Source organism: Chanodichthys erythropterus, chromosome 5, assembly GCF_024489055.1.
Source record: "Chanodichthys erythropterus isolate Z2021 chromosome 5, ASM2448905v1, whole genome shotgun sequence".
Classification (NCBI taxonomy): domain Eukaryota; kingdom Metazoa; phylum Chordata; class Actinopteri; order Cypriniformes; family Xenocyprididae; genus Chanodichthys; species Chanodichthys erythropterus.
Genome location: NC_090225.1, coordinates 2,134,996 through 2,160,193, shown reverse-complemented (window position 1 = coordinate 2,160,193; position 25,198 = coordinate 2,134,996). Strand labels below are relative to the sequence as shown.

At 38.9% G+C, this 25,198-nt stretch overlaps 2 protein-coding genes across 6 annotated transcripts in view; one reads left to right on the top strand and one right to left on the bottom strand.

Annotated features, from left to right (window-relative positions):
- LOC137020307 (signal induced proliferation associated 1 like 2) overlaps positions 1 to 25,198 on the bottom strand; it is a 178,399-nt gene that overhangs the window by 147,399 nt on the left and 5,802 nt on the right. For 4 of the 5 annotated variants that reach the window (XM_067385629.1, XM_067385633.1, XM_067385634.1 and 1 more), the window contains exon 1: positions 18,761 to 18,898. The exons of the other annotated variant lie outside the window; for it this stretch is intronic. The gene's annotated coding sequence lies outside the window, so the exon portion shown is untranslated. Of the gene's footprint in view, positions 1 to 18,760; positions 18,899 to 25,198 lie in introns of those variants that run through there. 5 annotated transcript variants of the gene reach the window in all.
- On the top strand, positions 21,114 to 24,072 carry map10 (microtubule associated protein 10). The gene is made up of 2 exons (XM_067386040.1): positions 21,114 to 21,945; positions 22,616 to 24,072. The coding sequence occupies exons 1-2, from the start codon at positions 21,120 to 21,122 to the stop codon at positions 24,070 to 24,072; spliced, it is 2,283 nt and encodes a 760-aa protein (XP_067242141.1). The 5' UTR covers positions 21,114 to 21,119.

Sequence of the window (25,198 nt, the reverse complement as noted above, 5' to 3'; positions counted from 1 at the left end):
CTGTGATCTGGTCAACATTGCCAAGGAACAACGGATTACAAGAAAACAGGAGATGAGGAAGAATCAGGCCACTGTCAGTCCGGATCATTAACTGCAGACAACTGTGCTTTAAAGGTGGATAAAATAGGGGCATTCATACAGACATTACAAGGTCATGGGTTCGATTCCCAGGAAAAGCAGAACTGATAAATGCAGCTTTGGGTAAAAGCATCTGACAAATGCATAAATGTAAAAGCAATCAAACTATACTTTCTTTCCATTAGTAATGTCTTCAAGTCAACAAGTCAACAAGTCTTCAAGTCAACTTACTTGGTAATGTATAAGAAAATAGGATATTCAAAATGTTTAGCAACCCATTCTTTGAGCGATGATAGCGGTTGGTTAAAATTGTAGTTTTGTGGCTTTTAATCAATGGCTGTGTCCAAAATCACCTCCAGAGTCCATTTGGGAACAGGCATCACAGTTACATCACTGCAGTTGCACAAAAACGGCCAAGATCCACGGAATAAGAGGAAAAAATTTCTTGTTGGATGTCAGAATTGGAATGCAAAAAAGAGAGGGTCTTCATTGTTACAGAATACCGTGGTCGAAGCTAAATGCAGACGTTTATGGTTGCAAGCCATTAAACAGATTGGACTGATGAAACCTGTAACTATTTCCCAACTATTAGCATGAACTTGATAGATCTACATAATATTCACACATATTATGCAGTTCATAGGGGGCATAATGTATTAGCCCGACAGTTACAGCATGAAATAATATGTTAACCTATAACAATTTAAATAGATAACATTCAAACCTATAACATTTATATCTCCCAATTCTGCAATTGTAAGTTTATATAAGAATTCTGAGTGGGAAAAAAAGTCTATAAACTCACAGCTGTAAGGAAAAAAAGGTAGAATATCATGTTTATATCTTGCAATACAGGTTTTTCTTCTCAGAACTGTGAGATATAACTCAGAATTGCAAGAAAAAAAGTCAGAATTGTAAAATATAAACTCCATTATTCCATGGTTTCCATGGATTGCTACTGCGGAACTGCCATTTTCTGCCACCAAACAGGCTCCGCCCCACAAAACATCATCGGTTTGCAATGTTTTGCACCCAAATGGTCTATACCCTTGAACAGTGCGCTATTTGAGGAGACAGCCAATTGTAATGGTGTCCAAAACCATAGTAGATATTATCGAGCACACTTATTCAATCCTACAATGCATCTCAAACAATATAGAACGTACAGTCAGTGACTAGATAATACCCATAATGCACTGTGAAGGTCGTGTCAAATTAATTTCTGCAACTCTGTGGAAGATGGCATCCAAAGAGGAATCATACAGGTGTAAGTTCCTTTACTTTAGTGGACTAGGGGTTATATGGTGGCGATTTCAGACACCGCCAATGTGTGTAAGCTTTATGGCCACCTAAAATGCTAGTTTACTCTAAAAGTGGACTGAATCAACTAAAACATAAAAAATCAGATATGCATTTTAAATGTAAAGTCTTTCTCTACCAATGAAATTGATTAAAATAATGATGACATCACTGCTTAGGAGTGTACAGAAAATGGAGACCATCCTTGACCCCATTATCACCTTACACCAATGGGCTGAAATGTAAACTAGTGGCTTTAAAGCTCCTATATGTTCAACCTCAAATTATTTTAACAGGAAATATGCCAACCCTGGTTTGGAAATCAGAATTTCCTATCTTTTAAATCACTGTCATGTGGATCAACATATTGAAATGTGATGCTCATCTGGACAACACAAGTTCAAATTCTCTCTAGTCTCTACCATCTCTTCTAGGGAGCAATGGCCAAAGACCAAAATAAATAAATAAACTCAAGACATTTGTCCTTTTTTTCACTTCTAGTAAATGTGCGAACTTTAGCCTGAGATGGACAACATGATCTCCAAAAGCGCATTCAGTCTTGTTGAGTTTGCCTGAGAATCTGGAAGTGCTACAAGATAATGTTACCAAACAGTGTCAGGTAATCGAATGTAAAACGCATCAGTTGGTTTTCAATGGAGTTTGAGTGACAATAAATGCATCCGTGTCCTCCAAGCACTTGTTATGTGAGAACAATAGAGTGACCAGCATGGCAGAACACAACAGGAAATTAAGGCCAATTTCCTTCACACGCTTGATAAAAGGCTCTTTCTGAAAGTGACAGCTCTTTCCTGTCAAAATCGCTTATATCCTGTAAACAAGAGTCTAGTTACGTCCAGTGATGTCATGTCCAATGAAAACATTATTTATAATAATTCAACTCAAATATTTTAAAACCGATTTTTCAGACAAATTCTGATGGAATGAGCCACGTTGTAAGACACACAGAATGTGTGTGTGAAGTTTCAGCTCAAAATACCCCACAGATCATTTATTATAGCTTGTTAAATTTGCCTGTTTGGGTGAGCAAAAACATGCTGTTTTTGTGTGTGTCCCTTTAAATGCAAATGAGCTGCTGCTCCCTGCCCCCTTTCCAGAAGAGGGCGGAGCTTTAACAGCTCAACAACAACAAAGCTGGAGAATCTCACGCAGACAAAATGAGGAAAGTGTTCAGTCTTACATTGTTCAAACCGGAGTCGACACTGATGGAGAGACTCAGGAAGAAGTTACAACTTTTAGACGTTTCTGAATGGTTAGTGGATAAATTGATGTAGTTGCTGTGGAGTTGATTCAACTCATCCACTAGCATGTGCCGTCATGTTCATCTTTTGTGTTGAATTGAGCCTCGTTTGGTGTAAAATGACGGCATGACAACAACACTCTACTACAACAACTCTTCTTCTTCTCTAAAGCAGCCCAACATGGCCCCGCCCCCTTTGTTGTGTGTTCTCGGGGGGCTGAATTTATGTAAATTTTGGGGTTTGTGGTGTCACTAACCCGGGAAGAAGCTCGTTGTAGTCCCTACCAGCCGCATGTTGTAGTCCTTAAACAGCGATTTCTGTAAAAGAATATATCTCCCTTTGCGTCGTAACTTTGCAGATGTTATGATCAAACAGCAACATTACACACTAACTAAAGTTAAAAAGTGAATCTATCATTTCAAAACACTGCAGCGTTCTCACCAAGCCTGTTCTGCAACAGATTATAAAAGCATTTGTGAACATCTCTGCTAGCAAAAGAAACATAAATCAGGTTCCTTCCAGAAATCAGTCAAGAACACATGACTGCTAGAATGAGACCGCTGGCTTTATCAAAAGACTCATATTCATGAAACGGTCATCAGCAATTATACACGGCCACAGGAAGTTTCTGGGGCAAGAGAAGAGATAAGATAAGCCTAAACAGTGCAGCAGAGAAGACATGCTTTAATATGCTACTGCACGATGCATTTCAGAGACTGAATTAGTTAAATCTCAGCTTTCATGCATCACTAAATGAGCTTTGACCTGTGACAGAGACACTAACTGGCTGCTCCGCTGACAGGGAAGGTTAAATACAGAACTACTTGATAAGTGACTCTCCGATTAAGCTTAATTAGCCTTCATTAGCTGAACAGGAAAAGAAAAACAACAATGCGTTTGAGGACAAGCGCAGCATTGAAAAGAAGAAACCGAGTGAATGCAGGACTAGAGCAAGATGTTTTACTGTAAATGACAGCTTAAGTAAAGCAGCAGGAACGTGACCAATAATGAGTATATTAACTGAGTGTTGCATTTGCACAATAACCATTATCAAATCAAAAAGGTTTTCCATGCATACATAAACTTTTGCACAGTAGGACTGGACGATAAATCGCAGGTAACACAAAAATTAACTTAAACCGATTTGGCTTAGTGCGATCATTTTTTATGCGCAGCTTGTCAGTGAAGCACAGCTCTGTGATCAGTAGTAAACTGATCTGAAAAAAATCTGAAAACACTGCGAGTTTGAGTAGTTTATAATGTGCATTTGAAAAAGCAACACACGTCAAACATCTTTCCAAACATGAAAAGCATTTTTGAACCTCAACAAAAGACAACATTTAATAACATGCTTTTATACCAAACATCTGTTGAATGTTTCTTACACAGAATAAGGCACACAACATATTATTTCATAGTATTCTATTCAGTGATAAGGGCTATGTCGATTAGCATTGCATAATTTGAAAAGGCTTGAAGAACTCAGATAAACCATATATTGTCATAGTCGTGTGTTTATTAATCATGTTTAAACAATCAAAGCATTTCAATCTTTTATTTATTCAGCGACAGCGAAAGTATGACGCCCATAGGGATTTCCTGGAATGACGTGCAATATATCGTACTTCTGCGGGGCGTATTTGGTGTTTCTGCACGAGAGCGCCCTCTGGCTTTCAGATAGAGCAGCATTTACTACTGATCACAGAGCCGTGCTTCACTGAGAAGAGAGCCAAATCGCTTGCGGTTTAATTTCGATTAATCGTGCAGGCCTAGCACACAGTATGCACTGTAGGTGCCCTATTTTAGCAATGTAAGTGCATGGCGCAGGTGCACTTAGGGCGTTTACGAATCCTCTTTTGCTAGTTTAACAACAGGAATGGTCGGCATGCCAGGCACATGGTAGAAAAGGGTTGTACCATGTCTCTTAATGAGTCATGGGTGTGTTTTGGGCATAACGTGCAAAAAAACAACCCATTCCCTTTAAAAGCCAGCTGAGCTCACGCCATGGTGGATTCGCTATTTATCTGCAAGCGGAAAGACTGCACGCTTCTCCAGAGAGTAATTATTTTATTTTTAATATTTGTCATGTTTGTGTGGTGCTGCGAGTCCCTGTGTGTGTAATAAGCAGAGTGTATGCACGCTGTGCACCCGCCAAATAGGCGCATATTACTAACGCACTCTTTAACTAACAAAAAAAATACTGCACCATTGACTATAGAGCAGGTTTTTGTTGGTCGTTTTCAGTTGCCTCAAAATAGCAACACGCCAACAATGCGCCTGAACACACCTCATTTTCAGACCAGCACACCCATGGTTGAACAGATAGACACGAGTGTATTTGCTATTTAAACAACATGGTGCTGGACATGAAAATGACAACTGTGTCGAGATGAAACTAGCCTAGAACACTTGCGTCGCGCGACTCGCGTCACATTGCGCCAAGTGCATGATAGGGCTCAATATACTTCAAAAACAGAATGATTAGTATGCTATCCCGAACATAGGCTTGGTCAGTTGTTACACACCTTGAAATTCAACATTAGAATAAATAATAATATGTTGTTTCAACTTAAAAACGTACTGTGCTGACTTAAAATTTTAAGTTTAATCAACTTGGATTTTTGAGTCATCACAACACAAGTTGTGATAACTAATTGCAACAATCATTTTTTACAGTGCAAGCATACTTCAATATTAGCTGTATATACAATGTAAACAAGTGCCTCAATTATCCATGACATCCATATGTGCTAAGTAAGTAAAGCCTACATGGAAGGAATTAACTTGGGGGAAAAAACAGGAAACAATTTTCACTTTGAAATTGCTAGTACATTTCCCAAATAATTACAAAGAAATGACAAGTAACACACTGAATTAAATGCATCTAAATAAATAGTCTTTTCTTGCTAAATGTACTGCAATAATCTTTATTTACAACTATTTTTACAGCGTAACTGAGTTTTATGCCAATTCCTCATAGAAATGTTCAACATCAAATCATATTTCAATAACCAAGAATGTCATTTCCCATGATACTGTGCTTGTCCTTTTGTGATGCATGTCAAAGCAATTATTCTTAAAATAAATGGCTTCGTCCTGAAAACGTCTCAGAACTTCATGTCAGCATTTTTGTTTTACAGGTCTATTGTTCCCATATGCTTTTGTTTCGAAATAAAGAACTACAGGAATACTGTGATTGTATCAGATTACAAGAGATGCATTGACATTGAATGATTTTCATATTCATGCACCAAGACACTTCCAATAATGCACGATGCATGTACAACCATGATTCCTAGACAAAAAACAGTATTCCATGCCAAATAACAGGGCCAGGACTGATGCAATCTGTGTAATTCATTGCTTGAACAATCTAGATTCATTAATAACAAACAATCATGCTTGATCAAATTCAATCTTAATTTAACTATGTATAAGTTAAACATCAAATTTAAAGTGTTTTGTTGAACATTCTGTTCTTTAATGATTCATTATACTGGCAGCAGTTTGACATCATTACTGCATTAGACCTGCTGTAATATTGTTATCTAGTGCACATGCATTGCAAGAAGGAAGAATCTGATTTGTTGTCTTGCCAAAGGAAGGTCAGATGAAGGAGGTTAGAACATCAACCCATCCAGCATCAACTCCCATGAGGCTCATACTAACACAAACCATATTATCGTGACCACATTACCGCACATCTGTCAAGGTTACGCTCCATTTGACACAATAATTGAAACTCCTCACCCATAAAAACTGCATTTTAAGAGTTCATAATAAGAAAGCTCAGTGTAATAAATACAAATCCACTCCAACTAACACAACGGTTGATGAGTTTTTATCATTACACACAGAATGATGTCAGCTTGTATTGGAGGTCTTGAGAGATATTACAGGCAACTTTTAGGTTTCAGGCTTATTTCATTCAATAAAATCCTGTCATAATAATAAAAACGGAAAAGTGTTCATAATAGATGTTTCTGTTTCTTGCAATGTCAAGGTCATGGCTTCAATTCCTAGGGAATGCATGGACTGATAAATAAGTGGACCTTGAACGCAATACATAGAACTTTTTTGGCATTATAATTGAGTGAAGAACCCAAGAGTTCCGTATAAAAGCATTCCTTCTAAAAGTGCTAGAAGGCCAGATGGCAGGAACATGTTACCCATTCGATGGCCTTACCAACTGTGCAAACTGCACTTCACTATCTCACACAGCAACTGTGAAAATAGGAAAAGGAAAAAGGCTGAGTCGAGAGAAAGTGAATAGAGCAGAGTCCACAAGCGGCAGCATACCTCCCCCTCTCTCTCAGACGCCTGCCCGTCACAATAGGGCAGAGGTATGCGCTTGAAAATCCCTCTCATCTCAGAACCGAGGTCGAGAGCGTCAGGGTCAGTGTCCCAATTGTCTGGAGCCACTGGAGAAAAGCGAGCGGGTTAACCCTCGTGACCCCCGAGTCCAGCTCCAGTGCGGTTAATGACTGATCCGCTTTCACTGTCTCTACCGTGAGTCAACAGACACTCACCAACCAGAACATGATGTCAGGCCGCTCACTCAATCCTTAATCAAAACACATTATTTTACCGCTTACAACTACCACTGGGAAATATGTTAGACCTGGATGTCAGATTAAAAAGACCTATGAAGAAAGATTTGCTTTTACTCACTCAAAGCAGATGAAAAATAGCCAATGTATGCATATCTATTGCTCAATATTAAACCATCACTGATATTATTGCTCAAACTTAGCTATTTTCATTTGCAAAGATGTAAGTATTACATGTGGAACTCTTTTGAAAACTTTTAGCATGTTTTTACTATTACAAGGTTTACTATTTGTGAAAAGTGTTGATTATCGCATTACATTTAGATCGTGGCATGAAAGGTTGTAGAGATGAACATTGTAGTCGATCACAGACATGTTGTTGAGCTCATGAAAGCAGTGATCTCGTCATTCTAAATCGATTTCTGCACAATAACGAATGCTTTCATCATAACTAACAGTGCAAACATGATGTAAAATATAGGTAAAAGCTGCAAATATCAGGGTTCAAGTGTTTTAAGGCCTTTAAGCTAACGAGTAAAAGAAGTATTATGTAACCATCTCAATCATAGATGGAAAAGACCATTTACTGTCAATAGGCAGTTTTCCATATTAAATGCATTTTTTTAAAGCTTTTTAACAGTTATAGCGCAACCTATTTGCATATTTGTTTTTGCTCACCTATTTTTGTGAAGTTCAGAGTTTTCGTTTGGGATTTATAGGCTTTGGAGTATATTTTTCCACGGCAATTTTCTAAATGACCCTGTTATAGCTATCCAAAGGGTAAAGTTCAACTTTTTTTTACATATAATTATTGATCTAGAGAGAACAGAGAATTGTACTGCACTGGTTTGGTTCCGTTCAGGTGAAAAACCTAGGACTAGTTCGCAAAAGCAGGTTTTTTTACATAATCATGAATATTTAATGAACGATTTGATTGACACAGTGGTTCTTGAGGAAAAGTTGTTCAGCATGAGGAGATCTATCAAATGATATGAATATTGTGTGTATGTGTGAAACACCACATGATTACACAGGTGTAAAACGCGTTAGCGCCACCTAGTGGCTGATTTCTTTCAAAATTCTCACAGACCTCTAGGGCTATGAGTCAAACATGCCCATGAGTTTCGTTCCGATCGGCCTCCGTTAACCTTGTCTAATAGGTGCTCAAAATTCAGGCGGCCATGTTTTTCGAGATACGCCAATGTCCTCATACACAATTGTGGCTCCTTGGACCAAGACACAGCATGCCAATTTTCAAGTCAATCGTACTAACAGTTGCGCAGTTATAGCTGTTATCATGTTTTTTTCGTGTTATAGTGCCACCAAGTGGCCAGTCGCCACATACTATTCTACGTGACCTCAGAATGAGCTCTTACATAGTTGTGCGGAGTTTGGTGAAAACATAGCATTCCATTCACAAGTTATAGCCATTGTAGTAAAAGTGGCTCCACCTACTTCGAACATTTTGCCGGCCCTTTGGGACCATGAATCAAAATTTAAACTTTTTTTCATAATTGACAATCAGACTCCGGAGAATCTCGCTGCACCGGTTTGGTTCCAAAATACCTGAAAATTTTGCCATGAACGACAAGCGATTCCATAGCATGCATTTTGTCTGTCTTGAGTCAAGGATATAATTATATTTCTGTGATATAAGACAAACGCTGGGTTGTATATTTCTGTGATATAAGACACTTGTGTCTATGCCTAACAATTTAGGAGTTATATTGTATACTTTTGACCGCTGTAGTGCCCCCGTCAGGCCGATTGGGGTGAGCCTTGGTGACGTTGTAGACGGTGTGAGTGCTACCAGCCCTAAAAGTTTCAAGTCTCTACGACTTACAGTTTGGTCTGCAGGATCACTTTTAGGGGAGTAAGCTGATCCTTGGAAATTTTAACAATTACAATAGGGTTTCAGAGCTACACACTTGAACCCCTAATAAGAGATTTGTTGATTCTAACGGGAGCTTTGGCGAGAGTCCAGAACACTCCAGTGAATGTAAATGGAGTGTTTTTTGATTGCTTTTCTATATTTCTGACTTCTAAATCCATGACCCCTTTAAGCTTCAATGCAAATTTAATTCAACAGAAAGGAAAAGAAGAGGATTCTAATCCTATAAGGCAACCTGAGCATTTACTGTATCATTTCAACTGTTTTGCTTGACATGATGATTTTCACGCACTGTTTATGAACAAGAACTGTATCCACACAAGGGTCAAAAGCTAAAGGATCATCTAAGCGATGAAATCCATTTTCCCCATCCACATGCAGCACTTTGTGATAAACTGTGCAGGATTAAAAGCGTGCAAACAGTATGTCGGCCTTAGCCTACATTTCACTGAACCGTGTGTGCAGCTCATACTTCAGATGATAAGTGGGTCACAACATCTCAGGCCCTCAGTAGCACAGAGTGGTCTGTGTCACCATATATCTCGACCCCTGACCAGAGGGGTCTTCAGTCTTGACCCGCGTGATGCCATCTGCCGAGCTGATGCTTGTTCTGCTGCATCACAGGTTCTCCTCTGACCTTCACTCTCACTTTGGCCCTAAAAGCCACTTTTCCATTGTCAGGCCAGTGCGAGCCAGGGCTAACAATGTGTGGGTGGGGCCAATAGCCTCGGACCTAGAGTCACCAGGCCAAAAATCAAGCTGTGTTTCCACTGTAGGTCTGGTGCACTTGAAATAAAGAGGATATTAGGATGCTGAATCTGTGATTTTATTTTTCGCCATATTGCCCAGCCCTATAAAGCATATAGTTCCAACCCTAAATCCTCTAAAAGTCAGTCTACACACACCTTTGACGCACATCAGTTGGAATCAACGTTAATGCACTAAGATGAGACAGCTAAACTGCCCATGTTGTGCTAACAACACATTCGTCCTAATCTTGACTAGTTTAGGACAAATCTGCACAATCCCAGAGATTTCATCCATTAACACAAAGCACACTCTGGAGGAAATGTCTTAATAATGGGCATCCATCCATCCATAAATCAACCACAAATGTGCATCACTGACACATGCTGGCAAATAAGCATACACGATTGAAAAAAAGAAGAATGATACAAATGATTCAAGTCCCAATGCGTCTACAAAGAAGCGACTGTAAAAAGCACAAGAAAAATGAGCCGTTTCTTCCACTACAGTCCCTGATGCATAAATACTGCAAGATGTGTGGCTGAGAAACGCCAACATTTCTGACAACAAAATGGACTTGATGTGATTTTTGTCAGTGTTCGAATACAAATGACCCACTTCAGCTTCATTTACTGCCAAACTCTCATATAGATGTTTCAGTAAAGCCATGATGGCAGAAACCAAACGGGATGAGTGACAGAATAAGGAGATAACTTCCGTAGCACTCACTGTGCAGAACATAACATGCTTACATTGGGCCTGTAACATGATTATACACAGCTGGAAAGCACACACATCCAACAAGTGTCACTCAGTTACCGATTGGGATTTAGGAACTGGATTTCTGACTTTGAAAGCTAAGTTTTGGCTATATGTCACAACATTATATGATCACTGTCTAACAGCAGTTCATGTTGTTGCTCCCTGATTGTACATCTCTATTATTTGTGTTTTTTGTCTATATTATCTAAAGTGTCCTTGGGTTCTTGAAAGGTGCTATATGAATAAAACATATTAGTAGTAGTAGTGGTAGTAGTGTTTAGCCAAAGAATAGTCGGTACCAATACCAGTAATATTTCACGGTTCTCTATATCAATTTCAGTACCAGAGCAAAAACTGCTGAATGAAGTACTTTAAAAAATGTTGCCCTGTTTTGTCTCGTCCATTGGTTATCATTGTCAATCATCGCAGTTACCAATCATGCATTCAAATACGGTTATCAATCCAGAAACTGTGTGTACTTCGCAGCATGAAAAACTAAACTTGTATTCAGATTGTGAATGAGTAATAAACACAAAAGCAAGAACCCGTCATAATAGAAAAAAAGCTGTCTTAATTGTACAATGAATCTCTTATTTACATTGTGTTTACACTTTGTTGGTTATGATGAAAGCATCTGCGAGTGTGCAGCCCAAGGGTACCTCTGATAGGCCACTGCGTTCACATGCTCAACAGATATGATTGTGATTGGCTTCAATGTTCAACGCTTGTAAAACACACTGTAAATAGCTGTAAACAAACACGAACGAGAGATACTGAATATACCCGGGTACCATTCTGCAGAAATGCTGGTAACAAACTTTATTTTTTGTACCGACTGGTACGTTTGACAGCCCAGCCCGGCCACCTGTTCAACTGCTCGTTAACACAAATATCTATCAGCCAATCACATAGCAGCAACTCAGTGCATTTAGGCATGTAGACATGGTCACGATGATCTGCTGAAGTTCAAAAAATGTGTTTTGGTTGTAGGTGAGTATTTCAGAAACTTTTGATCTACTGGGATTTTCACACATAATCATCTCTAAGGTTTACAGAGAATGATCTGAAAAAGAGAAAATATCCAGTGAGCATTGGTTCTGTGTGTGAAAATGCCTTGTTGATGAGAGGAGAATGACCGGACTGGTTCCAGCTGATAGAAAGGCAACAGTAACTCAAATAACCTTGAAGCAGATGAGCTCCAGCAGCAGGAAAAACACCAGTGACACTCCAGTTAGCTGAGAACAGCAAACTGAGGCTTCAATTCACTCTGACTCACCAAAACTGGACAATAGAAGACTGGAGTCTAGATTTCTGCTGTAATATTCAGATGGTAGAGTCAGGATTTGGTGTAAACAACATAAAAGCATGGATCCATCCTGTCTTGTGTCAGCGGTTCAGGCTGCTGATGGTGTAATGGAGTGAGGGAGATTTTCTTGACACGCTTTGGGCCTCTGAGTACCAACTGAGCATCATTTAATCACCACAGTCTACCTGAGTATTGATGCTGACCATGTCCATCCCTTTATGACCATCTTCTGGCTACTTCCAGCAGGATAATGCACTGTCACAAAGCTCAAATCATCTCAAACTAGTATCTTGAACATGACAATGAGTTTACAAAACTCAAATGTCCTCCACAGTCAGCAGATCTTAATCCAATAGAGCAGCTTTGGGATGTGCTGGAACAGCTGATAAATCTGCAGAAACTGTGATGATATTATGTCAATATGGACCAACACCTCTGAGGAATGCTTCCAGCACCTTGTTGAATCTATGCCATGAATAATTAAGGCAGTACTGTGTGTATAAATTTCTCTCTGCCACTCCACGTTGTGACAGCACTCAGAGATCCATTGTGGGACTGAATCCCTACACAATAGCAGACAAAAGGGTAAAGCAATGTCAGTGACAATGCCAAAATTAGCAGCAACAGATATTCCCTGGGCTAGTAAATCATCTCCATCTAATACCTGCACAGAGACGAAAGACACCATGCAACACATCTGGAGAAACTTAATCGGGGCGTCTCCTTCACCAATCTGCAAGATGAGATTGTGTTGGGGTGGATGTGTGCATACATTTGACTGAATCATCATTGATCATATGCCTGTTCAGATTTCATATAAGAACAATGTCAAGCTCTCAAGCTAAAGATCAGGATACAGAACACAGCCAGAGGTTAAAGAGGGTGTTACACAAACTGCCTTGCAAATAAAATGAATGTCTCTGCAGCGTCCAACCACTCCAATCAAACACTTTTCAATGTAATAAAGACACACAATAGAAGTACACATAATAGAAGTGGCGTTCACCCCGTTTAACTTCATGCAACTTCCAATGTTACGCTCTAAAAGATTTTGGGCTATTTTTTTCTACCCCAGTCCTGGGTTGAGCCTTTTGGATCATTTTCTGGGTTATTATTTGGGTTATTTTTCCAGTGTTTGGGTAGTTTTTGTGTTACCCAGATTCTGGGTCAGACGTAACAACCCAGCGTTTGGGTAGTTTTAGTTTTACGCAGATCCTGGGTCAGACGTAACAACCCAGCGTTTGGGTAGTTTTTGTGTTACACAGATGCTGGGACAGACGTAACAACCCAGCGTTTGGGTAGTTTTTGTGTTACCCAGATCCTGGGTCAGACGTAACAACCCAGTGTTTGGGTAGTTTTTGTGTTACCCAGATCCTGGGTCAGACGCAACAACCCAGCGTTTGGGTAGTTTTTGTGTTACCCAGATCCTGGGTCAGACGTAACAACCCAGCGTTTGGGTAGTTTTTGTGTTACCCAGATCCTGGGTCAGACGTAACAACCCAGCGTTTGGGTAGTTTTTGTGTTACCCAGATCCTGGGTCAGACGTAACAACCCAGCGTTTGGGTAGTTTTAGTTTTACGCAGATCCTGGGTCAGATGTAACAACCCAGCGTTTGGGTAGTTTTAGTTTTACGCAGATCCTGGGTCAGACGTAACAACCCAGTGTTTGGGTAGTTTTTGTGTTACCCAGATCCTGGGTCAGACGCAACAACCCAGCGTTTGGGTAGTTTTTGTGTTACCCAGATCCTGGGTCAGACGTAACAACCCAGCGTTTGGGTAGTTTTTGTGTTACCCAGATCCTGGGTCAGACGTAACAACCCAGCGTTTGGGTAGTTTTTGTGTTACCCAGATCCTGGGTCAGACGTAACAACCCAGCGTTTGGGTAGTTTTTGTGTTACCCAGATTCTGGGTCAGACGTAACAACCCAGCGTTTGGGTAGTTTTAGTTTTACGCAGATCCTGGGTCAGATGTAACAACCCAGCGTTTGGGTAGTTTTTGTGTTACACAGATGCTGGGACAGACGTAACAACCCAGCGTTTGGGTAGTTTTTGTGTTACCCAGATCCTGGGTCAGACGTAACAACCCAGCGTTTGGGTAGTTTTTGTGTTACCCAGATCCTGGGTCAGACGTAACAACCCAGTGTTTGGGTAGTTTTTGTGTTACACAGTGTCTTGTGGTGTGCGTGACGTACAAATCCATGCAAAACTATTTTAAGCAGCATTTGCTAATTACTATGCATGCATCTTTTATGAACTCATTAATTGAGAGACTACATGGAAAAGTACATTTCATTTGTCACACTGCAGAACAATTTTAAAAAATATGATAAAGGGCAAAAATGGGATTAAATGGATACTGGACCTAAAATGTACTTTCCCTTATACATAGATAAATCTTGAATTTGACCAAAGAAACATCCAAGAACACATTATGCTTTATCTACTCATCTCACCATTCATTTAAGAAGCCAAATTTAGAATTAAAGTAGCTGCATTATCTAATCTGCCTGCTAAATAAGCATGCTTGATACCCGATAAAACACTTGTTTTTAAAACAAGATTTAATTTGCCACATTCCAAAACCAACAAAAAACATTCATTGTCATGATACTTGTGTCTCCGCCAAATGACAACAGTTACACAAATACGGTTTGAATAAACAAACAGGCTTGTTGTGGCGTAAACCAGCAGCTGGCAGAGATCTGCTCTGATGATGCCAGTCACAACTGTTGGTCATTAACAAGTACAAGAGAGAATGAACCAGACGGGTGACTGATTGCAAACCAAGCATGAATTCACATGGCTAAAGATCCATACATTGCTTCTTGCTAACCTATTAGTACCCATTTCTTCTCCAATGCACCCAAACCAAAAGAGTCCTCATGTTCCTGTGATATTCTGGTCTCAATATGATCTGAGTCCGTGGATTGTCCATTTTATCATCTGCCAAGGAGTAAAATCAATGATATCTCGAAAGTAAGACATGATTTGAAGAATCATTCACATCTGGAGCACAAACGTGTTTGATGAATTACATACTGAAGTGTTGGAGTCAAAGGTTTATGTTATAAGCATTAGTAATAGAGACTGTTGCCTTAGGAAAGGCCTTTTTGATGGGCTCCATTATTTGTTGAATGAGTTGCCAGTAAACATGAAGAGCAGATGGCCTCTACTAATCCATTTCATTTGGAGTCCATCTCGTCTCTTCTGGTTAAACATGAAATCTCCTTGTAATATCACACAATGTGGGCGATAACAGCGATAAACAGTTGTCTTGGCATCCTTTGGTCCTGATTGCCACATCTCAAGATATTCTATTCCTTTATCCAATGGATTAGAAGCACGACTAAGATTTGTATGTTTGAGAAATGCTGTCTCGTATTCAATACTAGACTGAAACACATTTCCGCCACACTAAAACAATGCACACATCCCATCATAAAGCATACTGAATAGTGTTAACTTGGTTCACATTAAACAAAACGTTCCTGCTTGACGTGAGGGTAGCGAGCAGCTGTCCACCTGTCCTGACAGATGTTATTTTCAAGAGGAGTCTCCAAAACGAGCTTTAATTTCCTGTCATTATGTTATGAATGAGTGCAACGCAAGATAAACATCCTTCTGCAGTCACCGTGCCATCCAAGCCCAGCGATGGGAAGACAAACTTCTTGTTTCTTCCATAAAGCAACAAAGAAGAAAACTTAAACAGGCCAATAACAATGAAAATACACAATTTACCTTAACTAGTCAAGTCACATTTATTTAAAGAGCACATTATACAATACAGATTGTTTCAAGGCAGCTTTACAGCAATAAAAGGAAAATAACAAAATTCAATCAATAATATTGCAATTTTAAAAAAGCCTTCAATTGCAGCTGTAAAGCAGCTCTACAGATGACAATAGTGTCATTATTCAGACTGAGAATTCATTCAGCTAAAGAATTCAATGACAGAGCCAACCTTGGCGAGTTCATCAATTCTAACTCTCTTTAAACAGAAACTTAATTTAACAGTCTATTATGAGACTAATTAACACATTGACTTATGTCATAGTCATTCACCTTGTCAATATTCTTAAAGGGGTCCTTGATTATGATTTTACTTTAACTTTAGTTAGTGTGTAATGTTGCCGTTTGATCATAAACAACATTTGCAAGCTAAAACAGCAACTACATCAATTTATCCACTAACCATTCAGAAACGTCTAAAAGTTGTAACTTCTTCCTGAGTCTCTCCATCAGTGTCGACTCCGGTTTGAACAATGTAAGGCTGAACACTTTTGTCATTTTGGCTGCGTGAGATTCTCCAGCTTTGTTGTTGTTGAGCTGTTAAAGCTCCGCCCTCTTCTGGAAAGGGGGCGGGGGCAGCAGCTCATTTGCATTTAAAGGGACACACACAAAAATGGCGTGTTTTTGCTCACACCCAAATAGGGGCAAATTTGACACGCTAATTTACTTTTGTTTGTTTTGTTTTTTTGCTTCTACAATAGCTTAACATGCATTCAAGGTCAAAAAACATGTTAATTTCCTCATAATATACATTGCACATTTCTCAATGAGACTGAAAACAGTTTGTGCGTTCCAAATGGGATATAATCGACCTCCGGAGGGCACTTCGGAGTGAAAAGAGTCATGGTCGTCATATTGAAGGGTCGTTCCAAACCGAAGTACTCAAAACTGGTCACTTCAAAGGGCCCTTCGGTATGAAGGATTTCGAAGGGTACAATTGATGGACACTTCGGGCCCCCATGATCCTTTGCAAAGGGAAGTTGTTTTACGTCACAGAATGGATACAGGAGGTTAAGAGTTCGATTTTACCTATAAATGTATAGTATTTTTCTATACTGCAATATTTATACAAGTTAGATTTGGCACATTATTATGGTCAAAATTATATTGTACTTCAACAGAAATACTTTACAGCTCCCTTTATAAGTCCATTCAAATGTTTCAAATACATAGACACAATATACATTATATTTAAAGTAAAAGACCAGCAGTAGCTTATAATGTTACTACAGTAATGAATGCGTATTAATACAAAGAGTAAACCAGAGGTAAAAAGACTAAGGCGCCTCGTTAAGATAACAAGTGCGTTACAAAAAAATAGTTTTTTGACCCCCTTCATCCCTTCGAAGCTCTCACTCCGGAGGGTAAACCCTTTGAAGGGATTAGGGCGTAGGGATGAGCCCTTCCGAATGGAACGCAGGGGAAGTTTTTCTAAACCCCGAGCCTACTCTGCTCTGATTGGTCAGATGGCCTAGTCTGTTGTGTAGTCTGTTTTTAGTGCATTAATGGATCTTGAGAGAGGAAAAGTCATTGCTGGCTATGCAGGCCTCACTGAGCCATCAGATTTCATCAAAAATATCTCAATTTGCATTCTGAAGATGAACAAAGGACATGAGGTTGAGTAATAAATGACATTATTTTCATTTTTGGGTGAACAAACCCTTAAACAATGCTTTTTTTGCCCCCACCATCTGCAACTAAATCACTTTTCAGGGATATAAACACTCTGATAGCTCACGCTTAGTGTTTGTTTATTAAACTAGAATATGTCTATGACGTATAAAGTCTTTCCAGGAGGTTTTCATCCTCAGAGACAGGGATGCAATATTGTTTGCTGGTATGAAGGAACTGATTTTCTCCTGTCCGTGTCCCCCACGTATTACTGATGATACGGCTATAAAGAAAATGGCTTTATTAACCTTGACACCGCACCGCACAAGGACTCGGCTGTGTAACTTGTCTAATCAAATGTGCAATTATCTGACCACAATCTGATACGTGCTCTCTGTTCAGAAGACATACTGAAGTCCTCTGAGTGGCACAGCACAAAGACTCCTGCATTACTATACTTCTGATGATTTCTTTGTTTAGAGCAGAATAAAAATGACAGCTTATTATTAACTCCTTTGGTGGAGAAATGGTTTCACATATGATATCACTGCATCGTTACCACATTTATTTACATGGTGCACACAGAAGAATACCATTAAATTACCATGGTGCATGTCCAAAAACATATATGGCATTACCATGGCACTTCTTGTTTGTTTCATCTGTGGTTTCCACAAAAGTAAAGACAACAAGTGTTATGAATCAAAGCCTAAAGCAGCGGTTTTCTATATTTAAGGTGCAAAATCTATGCATGTACTCAAATATCATCTCACATCAAGTAGTATACAATCTGTAATTTGTCACTCAAGCATCATACATAAAAATTGCAATTAAATAATCTTAAAACTCCAATGCATTGTTCACATGTGGTATAGATTATCACCTGAATAAAGAAAATTTGACAATCCCATCATCAAGTAAGTGGATTGTTGATCTAAAAGAACATTCAAGAGCCCTCTAGTGGATTTCTGACAGCCTGTGTTTAAAATCAACTTAATTTTGAGTCTGCCTTTGTGTTATTTAAAGCACAGTCCCTGTGCTGCATCTGAACCTGATGATAACTCCATAGGTACAGTCCATGATAAAGACAATAAATGTGCAAAATGACAAAGTGCATGTGTCTGATGCACATGCATATGTGTGATGTCTTCACCTGAGTTCTCAGTATTGTTTCAAAGACGCCTCTCAAACAGCAGGACTTTCTCAACACCTAGTGAGCTGTCAGACAGACATCATTCTGGGCATCATTAGCGTTGACAACAAGGAACGCGCCCAAAACGACCAAACCTGCGGCACGCGACTGTGACGCCTAGGTAGGCAGCTCACTAGGCTGTAAGTCACAATCTAAGGGTTTATATCTGCTAAACTAAAACATATTTACTGAACTAAAACTAAACTAAAAGAAACTCAACGCACGCTATTATTACAGAAATCACAACACAATAAGTAAGCAGCACAAATGAACCTTACCTTCAGCATTCAGAGTAGAAGAAAGTCCCATAATGTGCAGATAAACGACAGTCTAATTCCTTTAAAACACAAAGCCAGTGATTTGATCATATTCCATACAGAAACACTTGGATGTTCTGAGAGCAGCTGGTATCTTCACCCTCCACTCACTCCATCCAAAATACTGCCGATTGTTCGGATCGCATGAAGCCGGTCTGTGGCCCCGCCCACCGCGGCAGGTGATTGGTCGAGCTGTTGCCAAACTCCGCCCACGCACTTGTTCACAGAGGTGGCAAGAACATAAATATACAGTAAATAGACTTTTTAGTGAAGGTATTTCAGACAAGTTCATAGTTTTCACACCAGGTCATTTCAAATGGGATTGTTTGCTGTTTGGGTGTTTATGGATGAAATATTCTTTGATATCAGTTTAATAACAACTATGAACTGAAAACTGAACCTGGAGTAATAGTGGCCCCAACTGGAAGACTGAGGCAAAATCTTTTCTTCTTTGTCTCAATTTGGCTTGCTTCAAAATCCCAATTTAAGAGTACAGTGCTTGACATCATATATTATATATATATATATATATATATATATATATATATATATATATATATATATTTATTTACAAACAATTATGTAAACATGCATATATATATTTAATAATTAGACTAACTGCATTTTTCACCTTATATAGAAATGCAAAAAAATGACTGACTAAATAAATGACAATGCACTGACCACAGGTTCAGGTGTAACTGTTGTGTTGTTCTGTGGTTGTTGTTAATAATATTAATAATAATAATAATAATAATAACAAGAAGAAGAAGAAGAAGAGGAAAAGGAGGAGGAGGAGGAGGAGGAGGAATAACTAATGTAAGCTAAATATATTATTATTATTATTATTATTATCAATAAAAACCACAGAACAACACCAATCAACACATTACCAAGTGTACATAGTTAAAATTATGCAAACCATTAAATAAGAAAATAATAATTTAAAAAGGTATCAGAGTATAAATATAACATAGTTCCACTTGTATTATTATTTGTAATAATATATGAGCCATTGTACAGAATTGGTCAAACTGCTGTCCCACAACCATAAAACACATTTAAAAAGCATTTAAGTATTCAAATCTTAGATGTTTACTAAGATCCTTCTATTATCTATTGAATCCCATGAATGAACTTTTTTTTTTTTTTTTTTAAAAGTCAGTTTCCATATTTAATATCTATAAAGGACAGGTTCAAATCAACCACATTTCCCTCTTTTAACCATAATTGCACTTTTTCCCAGAATACACTAGAATATTTGCAAGCAAAAAAAAAAAAAAAAAATATATATATATATTTATATATATATATATATATATATATATATATATATATATGCTCTGTGTTTCTGGAGAAGAATTACAAAATTTACATAATTTCAAAATTAAATCTAAGCCTTATAAACTCTCCAGAAGGATGAATATCATATAAGATTTTAAAGTGAGTTTCTAATATTTTAAATAGAAGGTTCTAATATGCTTAAGCATTTGTTTGTCAAAGAAAATATCCAAATTATTTCTTGAAGACCTGTAAGGGAACCTGATCTTGTTGAATATTTGACTAATATAAACATTTGTACATTTCTTATTTTTAAACTCAATTAGCCCAAGGTATAGTGATGGTAAAATTGGTATAAATCGACTTTACGATAAATAACCTTTCATAATAATTTTAAGTCCAGAAGGAATGGCTGAAATTGGTTTTGCATGCCATCCAAAACAGTTTAATAGTAAAAGCACTGTAATCCAGCACCTTTCCATCATCGTCAAAGAGATCCTTTATAAACCAAATATTTCTACAAAACCAGTCTTCATGAAAGAGTGATTTATTTCTATGTAGAATATACTTATTATTCCATATTAAGGAATTGTGTTGTGTAAAGTTGTGGGTTTGTGCTAGTTTCCAATATCGCAAAGCTTGTTGATGAAATGCAGATAATTTAATTGGAAGTTTAAAAATATTTAAGTAAGAATTCAATGCCACCAAGTTTCTTAAATAATGATGTTGGAATTTTAAACTAAAAACTCTCAGAATTGTATAAAAATGCTTGCAACCATTTTAACTTAAACATGCCATTCATCCGTTCAAAACTACAGTCTATGGTTCAAAATCAATTATGTTTAAATGAACTACATCTCCCAGGATCCCACGGTGCCAGTGACGTTTTAATCCTGAGACGATGTCGTTGCTAGGTGATGCGACGCTCTCAGACTCACACACACACACACACACACGCTTCCTGATACGGTTTCATCTCCGTTATAGATAATCTGTCCTTTAAAATGCTTGTTTATATATAAATTCATGCATAAGGAACATGTCATCAACGCAGGAAACTCTCTTCTCATTGGAACTGGTGATCGATTACGTCCGCGTCCACGGTGCGCGTGGCAGTGTTTCGGCTCCTGCAGTCGGTGTCCGCTTCTTAGATTTCCCCACACTGCTCATCTACCAATCAGGACACGAGGATGCTTCATCTAAATCAGGCTATGCTAACCTGTGCGTGTCACCTGAGGCTGTATCTCAACAAGATGATGGAGACAATCTGAAGTATTCCTTCCATAAAGGCAAATCCTGTCTTTTTAAGATGAATTTGGACTCGTTACACACCCATCTGCTGAACACTCCTCTCTATGCAATGGTATTGGATGTAAAAGATGAGATTCCCAAACTTATAGGAAGCTCCTTGATATCCCTGGCTAAAGTGACGGAGAGAATTAAACTGGATGTGGGTAAACATGGTATTGGCTCTCCGAGCGCTCATGGAGAGAGACTGCTGACCTCAATCTGCAATCTGATGGGAAAGAGCATAGGTGCCATTTCTCTGGCTTATAAGATTGTAAGTCTAGGAGCTCATTTAATCCCTCATATCCCTGAAAACAGAGTCTGTGAAGTCGGCGTGACCCGTGGAAAAGCAGAACAACACGAATCAGTGCATGCAAAATGTGAGATGCCACCAAAAGTGTCTGAGAATCATCCTGGTAATGCTTTCTCTCCACAAATAAGCATTGATGGACAGTCAGCTGATGAACAGCCAGCTGAACAGAGAGTCTCGTGGACTGAAGATGCACAGGAATACACCGAATTCTGCCCTCCACCTCTGTTTTACAGCTCTGGCCTGAAGAACCAACAGGAGAGGAAAAGTAGGAGGTTTACCCTACTGTATTATATTTGATAAATGGATTTCTGTAAGGCATCTAAGGATAAAAATGTTGCTGAAATAAAATGATTTCACTTTTTTAACTTTAGTTAGTGTGTAATGTTGGTGTTTGTCTGCGTGAGATTCTCCAGCTTTGTTGTTGTTGAGCTGTTAAAGCTCCACCCTCTTCTGGAAAGCGGAGCTCATTTGCATTTAAAGGGACCTACCAGCCATTTGTTGTAGTCCTTAAAAAGTGATTTCTGTAATAGAAAATATCTCTCTTTGCATTGAACTTTGAGCGTCGACACTTTGCAGATGTTGTTTATGATCAAACAGCAACATTACACACTAACTAAAGTTAAAAAAGTGAAATCATAATCAAGAAACCTACAAAGATTTTAAAACTACAAAGGAGACATTATTGGCAGATATAGAGTGACACTGAGGTGTTTCATGTAAGTATCTGCTATAAAGATCTCATTGATTTGCATGCATCAGAATTTCAACTCACTTTCTGGCCATATAAAATGTAATATATGCACCAAATTGCATCATTTTTGCTAAGTTTGGGCCTCTTTTGTGCCATATTCTCACTATATGAGCCTGATGAATCAAATATGCAAAATGTTCTATTTAGGAAGGAAGATTTTTCTGACTATTATGTTATATTTCAGGCTTTACAGGGTTAATTGAGGCAATTGAGAGTCTTAATATAGAGGATCCAGAAGATGGAAACAATGAAGACATGCATGATTATCCAGAGATAGCAGCTGTAAAGGCGGACAGATCCAGTAAGTTAACTTCAACTACAAGGTCACGGCATAAAGAGACTGATTCAGCTCCGCTTGGGAATGTTATCAGACAGTTACCGCTGCTGAATGCTTTACTAGTTGAACTTTCACAGCTGAACGGACAGACACAGCAGCAGCCGTTATCCATCCATCCTCACCTGGCGTGGTTGTACACATCAGCGCCTGGAGCAAAAACGGAGTCTCAGAGAACAATCAAAGCTAGTCCTAAACAGAGACCCGTCCAATGCAAGATAAAAGGAGGTGTAAAATCAGTAAAGAGTGCAAGTGGTGCAAAGAAAAATGAAGAGAAGTTGCAACCTAAGAGGATGCTTAAATATGGCTTGACAAAGTCTTTTCATCTCAGACTCAAGCTGGTCAAACCAGGTCTTGCCAAACGGCACGAATGCATCGAATACCAGAACATAAAACAAGACCAGCCAACGAGACAGACGTCGTCTGACCATAAACGTGTTCGTAAGTCAGTTTACAGAGGCGTCAACTTAGATGAAACTGTTGAAACATTAGTTAGCAGTATTGAAATGGACCCAACACCAATTAAAACTGCATCATCAAAACGTTCAAATGAAAGTCTTGCGAAACATGTTGCAGAGACGACGTTGGATGAAAGAGACAAAAAAGTTCGAGTTCATATTCCAAGTGCACTGAGTGACCGCAGTGAGCAGCATTCAGATCTGAACAATCCTGGCGTCCAGAGTTTTAAAGAAAACAGCAGGGAAGATAGTACAGCAAGCAGCCGTCCTCGCAGGTCAAGCCTGAGTAATGGCTCCTTCGAACAAGAAGAGTATCAGGATGACTTCACGAGCCTCAACACAACTGACGGATACTCGCCTGACCCGCTCAGCAGTCCAGAACCAAACAGGCGTAAAACAAACAGCGGTTCGAGTACTTCAAGTCAAAATAGAGGTCTTCCTGTTCCTGTCAAAGCGGAGAAATCTCCGCAACGTTCCCTCAAAGGCACACACGTCATCAGACCACGTGTGCAGACCTCCGCTCTGAGTCTGTCTTCGGATGACTGTGAGGATGGGTTTGTGTCTTCTGATAGTGGCAGACGTCGGAGGCCTGGATCACAGAGCAGTGGACAAAAGACTCAAAAATCAGAGAGCTTTGACAGTGACCCTGCTGAAAAGGGCATGACATTTAGTCGGGTGTCCAAGGACTCAGATTCACCCTCTAATAACCCTGTGCTGAAGTCCATTTCATCTCCAGAACACTCCGACGCTGGAGAGGAACGGGACAAACTGGGTTCTCTGGGACTGGACAGGAATTGCCATCACATTTCAGAACTGGTCTTCAATAAACTTCCAGGATATACACTGTGATAAAGACCAGAAACCACCAAACATCTTGTTTTTATTTTAATATGAATAATATATTTTACACACGGAATTGTTGCATAGAAATGCATTCATTGGCACAGTTATTTGTGTGTTCAAATACAGATTTAATTTGATGTCAATAAGTATTTAATGGTTTTATTATTAATTAATATATTTTTCAGTATTTGTAAAAAAAAATCCACAGCATTTCTACAACAATAAACACAGTTGTTGTTTCTAAAGCACAAAGTATACTTCACTTTTTACACGTACGCGAGTGTCGGTGTACCGCCGGATTTTTGTAATCGCACATGCACATTTATTTATTTTTTTGCAGTAATTAGTTTATCCGCAAGGTGGCAGACATGCTCGGGGGCCGTCGATTCACAAGGTAGTCAAAGAAAAATGGCATAAACAGAACAGGAACGCATGCAAGCTACAGCGACAATGGATGCCTATATAACAGAGAGATTGTGTGAAGAATTCAGCATTAAAGAATACAAATATGTTTACATGGGTTGTAACTCGTGGCGAGAGATTGCTCAAAACTGTGCATGCATTGAATGCCTGTGTACGCGTACAAGTCAAATAAAGTATACTTTGCAAGGCTGTGCGTTCGGCTGTGTGCGTATGCGTAAAAAACTAAGTATACCCAAGGCTTAATCCCAAAGTATACTTCACTTTTTACGCGTACGTGAGGGTCAATGTACAGTGCGCATGATGCAAATTTCGCCATCGGAAGAGTATGTGTGTATTGTACGTGTACCGCCAGATTTTTGTAACCGTGCATACTTATGTGCGCAGGTCGCACATACGCATTTTTGCAGAAATTAGTTTATAAACAAAGTGGCAACCATGCCCTGGGGGCGTCAATTCACAAGGTAGTTGAAGAAAAATGGCATAAACAGAACAGAACGGAACTCATGCAAGCTACAGCGACAATCAAGGCCTACATAGACGAGAGATTGTGTGAAGAGGTTAGAAAATACCCGGTGCCTTAAGCAGAATGTTCAATCCATTAGTAAATGAGTAATGAACCCATTTAAGTCATTTAAAATGGATAAAGTGGAAATGTGGATTATATTGAATGAATATTTGTTATAAATGAGATGTTTCATGCTTTTTATAG